The sequence below is a fragment of the Thunnus albacares genome, chromosome 15, assembly GCF_914725855.1.
Source record: "Thunnus albacares chromosome 15, fThuAlb1.1, whole genome shotgun sequence".
Classification (NCBI taxonomy): domain Eukaryota; kingdom Metazoa; phylum Chordata; class Actinopteri; order Scombriformes; family Scombridae; genus Thunnus; species Thunnus albacares.
The window spans coordinates 11,233,654-11,237,892 of record NC_058120.1 but is presented as its reverse complement, the minus strand read 5'-3'; the positions used below and the strand labels follow the sequence as shown (position 1 = coordinate 11,237,892).

The 4,239-nt window shown below is 45.6% G+C and overlaps 1 protein-coding gene across 1 annotated transcript; it reads left to right on the top strand.

Moving 5' to 3' along the window:
* The first annotated feature begins 318 nt into the window (after positions 1 to 318).
* LOC122998908 (protein L-Myc-1b-like) lies at positions 319 to 3,936 on the top strand. Its single transcript, XM_044375978.1, has 3 exons — positions 319 to 612; positions 1,084 to 1,702; positions 2,434 to 3,936. Exons 2-3 carry the CDS (start codon positions 1,159 to 1,161, stop codon positions 3,039 to 3,041), a joined length of 1,152 nt encoding a protein of 383 aa, XP_044231913.1. The 5' UTR covers positions 319 to 612; positions 1,084 to 1,158; the 3' UTR covers positions 3,042 to 3,936.
* Positions 3,937 to 4,239: the final 303 nt, after the last annotated feature.

Genomic DNA, 4,239 nt, shown 5'->3' with positions numbered 1-4,239 from the left:
AAATTTAGTGGAGTAAAAGTTAAAATAGTACATTTCCCCCTTAAAGTATAAAGTAACATATAATGGTAATCGCCGATTCAAGTAGGCCTAGTTGTGTACATGGTTAATGGCTTTATTATTCAGTAACTACTACTGCTGCTGCTATGTGGAGCAATAACAATAATATTGATCCTCACAATATGTCAGTTATTGTGACCATAATTGGTGTTGTAGACGGGGCGGGGCTGAGCGCCTCCCCCCGCCTCTGATGCAAATGAAGGGGCTTACCCGGATCTACCGCTGCAGATATTTCCGAGGCTCCTCCCTGCACTTTTTTTTATCGCCTTATAACAGGATATCTCACTGGCGCGAAAAACGCACTGTGTGGCTTTCTATTACACATTGTGGGGCGGAACTAGTGCCTGTTGTTGGAGCCCCGGCGTTTTTTTTTTTGCTTTTTTTCTGCTAAACTAAAGCAAAAGTACAGACTGCGTCGAAACACCGCATCTCTGGATCCAGCAACAACTCAGACAGCTTTTATCCGCTTGATCTCCACCAGTGGACACTTTGCTCTTTGGCTGCTGAGGGATTTTCCATGCCCTGAATTTCGCATTAGGATTTTGCGGAGAGCCGGTGAGTAGTTTTATTCTAGTGTATGCCTAGGAAAGTTTCAATTGAGGAAATGGAGGCTGAACTCTCCTTGTGACTGTGAGGCACTTTTCTGCTTTTGCTTGTTCATATATGGAACAAAGCGCAACCTACATTTCAGGAGATGAAGCCATGTGAGTTTTACGCAGGATAGTCCTGCAAAACTAAGTCTGCAGACAGCCCATGTCCTCTCCTGTCTATGAATTATAGTTGACGCCTATATATATAACTAGATTATATAATAACCTTGTGTGCCTGGACAGTTTGAGTCCATCACTGCAAAGAGAGCATCCGCAAGATGCAATCAATTATTAATGTGGTCCCATTTGTAGAAAGTATGCTGTTAGAGGGATGATATCTTAATAGCCCATTAGATGGATACTAGAAATGTGATCATATCTGATAGAAACTAATTGAAGAGAGATCATGGCTAATTACTGTGATATTTCCCCTCAGGTTGTTCTTCAGAGGCCACTGGTGTCATTTGATCATTTCTGGGGATAAACTCTCGAGGATTTTATCAGCTTGAAAATGGAGTTAGACTGGTTCCAGCACTATTTTCTCGATGATTTTGACACTGAGGAGGATTTTTACAAATCAACCGCACCAAGCGAGGACATTTGGAAAAAGTTCGAGCTGCTGCCCACCCCTCCCATGTCTCCCACCCGGACTCTGAGCGGTGCTGCTCTGCACCCCTCGTCGGGAGACAAGCGGAGCTGGCTGTCCAAGGTCCTGGGTCAGGACGAGGAGTGCGAGGGTCAGTTCATTCCGGACACGGAGGAGCTGTTCGGCAACCTCAGCTCTATCATCATCCAGGACTGCATGTGGAGTAGTTTCTCTGCAAGTAAGCAGCTTGAGAAGGTCAACGGGAGGCTGTCAGCTGCGGCACAGACCAGCGTCCCTCCGGTGGCACAGATCTCCATGAGACCGAGCAAAGCGCAGTGCGTCTCGCCCGGTGGCCCGCTCGCCACCTCGGCGACAGACTGCGTCGACCCCGCGGCTGTTCTCACCTTCCCGGCAAACAGCTGCAGGAAGCCGGCGTCGTCTGGCTCCGAGTCTCGCTCTGATTCCTCTGGTAAGGAAGCAGTCATGCTCTAAATTGCCCCACCCTGCCCCTGCCTCAGGATCATATTGCCCTCTAACAATGCGTAATTTGGAAAGCTGCTCTGCTGTTGCATAATAACTGTGGTCTGTGGTGCATTGGGGTTATCAAGTGCAGCACAGTCACCTCAAGGCAGAATGTTACCCTCGCTTTGCCAAGGACATGCTTATTCTGAGTGCCCATGCAGTCTTTTAAAAACCGCGCCCCCATCACTTTTGCTTGAATTTCCCCCTTTCGATATCTTCCGTTGGCTCTGTATTACATTCAGAGTGCGGTAGAGGGGCGGGGTGACCGCGTCTTGCTGATTTATTACTACTACACCATGAGAGCAACTCTTTCAGATTTCCCAAATTAGGGAATGCCCCCTGCCCGCAGATCTCCTCATTTAAATTGTTGATGAATGCTCTGTGCTCCATGACAAAAGCTTGAATTCCTGCAGGCTTTGGCATGGATGACCACTGCTGTTAACACCTCAGTTCCTGCTCTGCCCTCCTCAGACTGGGCAATGGTGATTTGCATGCTTGGCTCTGAAATGCACTTCCTTATAGCTTCTTTTAGTTAAATTTTGATTTAGCTTGACTTTGCTCTTTCTAATGCAGACATGTGAAGATTGTGAAATATTTTGTAAAAAAAAAGTTCACGTAAAACCTTCTTCTGTATGTGTATTGATGGGTATATGGTTGTTTTTCTATATGTGATCACAGATGATGAAGAGGAAATTGATGTGGTCACTGTTGAGAGCAAGCAGAACCGGGTGCGGCTGGTGAACGTCCGAAAACCAGTGACCATCACGGTCCGTGCAGACCCCTGCCCAAAACGCTTCCACATGTCTGTGCACCGGCAGCAGCACAACTACGCCGCCCGCTCCCCAGACAGTGAGCCAGAACCTGAAGAGGAAGAGGAGGAAGAGGAGGAGGAGGAGGAAGAGGAAGAGTACGAGGAAGAGCCCCAAAGCAAACGTACATGCACAGCATCCAGTCAGCATCTGGGCTCATTGTCTTGTGTCTCCCACCTATCCTCCCCCTCGGAGACTCCTCAGAACTCAGACACAGAGGACACTGACCGCAGGAGGAACCACAACTTCCTGGAAAGGAAGAGGAGGAACGACCTCAGGTCCCGCTTCCTCGCCCTGCGGGATCAGATCCCCGGTCTGGAGTCGGCCAAGACTCCAAAGGTGGCCATCCTGACTCAGGCAACAGAGTACCTCACAGAGCTGCACACCAGGGAGAAACGGCAGCTCCAGGAGAGGAAACGCCTCAAAGCCCGACAGCAGCAGCTTCTCCGCAGGTTATCTGAGCTGAAGCGCTCTTGAGGCGCAAACGAGTGTGCTTCCAAAATAAACTCCTTTACACAGTCCAGAACTTTATTCTCAAGTTACCTGTCACTTTTGAAAAGCTACCGTTTTTATATAACAACATGCCTCATGTAAATAGCTGTGATTTTTTTTGTTTTGTTTGGAATACATTTAAAATGCTGTGGGCTTCCTATGAATTGACTGTGCTGGCCTATGAACCTGTTATTGGGGAGGAGCAGTTAAATCTCAGTGTGTTGTGTTGGTTTTTTTTAATTTGCACAGTGTTTTAGTCATGGACAGGGGTTAAATTGAATTGATTTTTTTTAAATAGCTATGACCAAGATATTTCCTGGTATGCTGTGATGGGAAATGAGAGCAGAGTGTGTTAATAGTTTACCAGTGTGGTAGTGAATTTGTAGCCTTGAGAATGGGTGTGGAGGTTGTTTGAGATGTCTTCATTTCATCATTGCACACTTACATTGGAGTGAAGTGTAAAGGCCTTGCTGTGTACATATGGGTGAGTGAGTCAGTTGTAGGTTTGTTTGTTTTGTTTTTTTTTTATGACTGACTGTTTGATGTACAAATTGTTCTGTAAATTAGAGCTTATCACTCCTGGTGAAGGAGGCAAAAATCAAGAGTTGGCACCGAGCTTTTCTCCTCCTGGATGACGTGCCACCAGGCATCAAGGAGCATCTATTTTGTTAAGAAAATAAGAAAAATTGACAAAAAAAAGTAATAAGTAGCACTGCTGTACTTTATATTCACACGTCACTTTGTGATTTCAATGCTTCTTCTGATTTTGGTTGATTTTAAAGCATGCTAATAGCAACATTAAATTTTATACCACATTTGCATACAAACCCGAATTCTTTGTTTTTTATTTAAATAAAACACACTACACTGTTGGACATAAGTTCCTGCATTTTTTTTCTGAAATAAACATCAGAACATTTTGGCCTTGCCATCAGATTGCATTTGAGCTCATTGCAAAACTACAAGTGTCTAGTTGTTTCTGTGTCAACCTAAAGAAAATTCACACCAAAGTGAAACCCTGATATAAATGTTCCAAGCAGATGTAATCACACCTCACACTGACAACGTGGGGAAGATCCACCACACGCTGATGTGGTAGGGCCTCTCTGTCACCCAAACCAGCTGTAAATGAGGGAAGATCATAAAAAATGAGCCAACTGGTTGATATCACCTCTCTGTGTCA

Excerpts from the sequence above, each read along its gene's own strand:
- LOC122998908 (XM_044375978.1), top strand. The coding sequence starts at position 1,159 with ATGGAGTTAGACTGGTTCCAGCACTATTTTCTCGATGATTTTGACACT. Across the intron at positions 1,703-2,433 it reads GTCTCGCTCTGATTCCTCTG|ATGATGAAGAGGAAATTGAT; the intron begins GTAAGGAAGCAG and ends ATGTGATCACAG.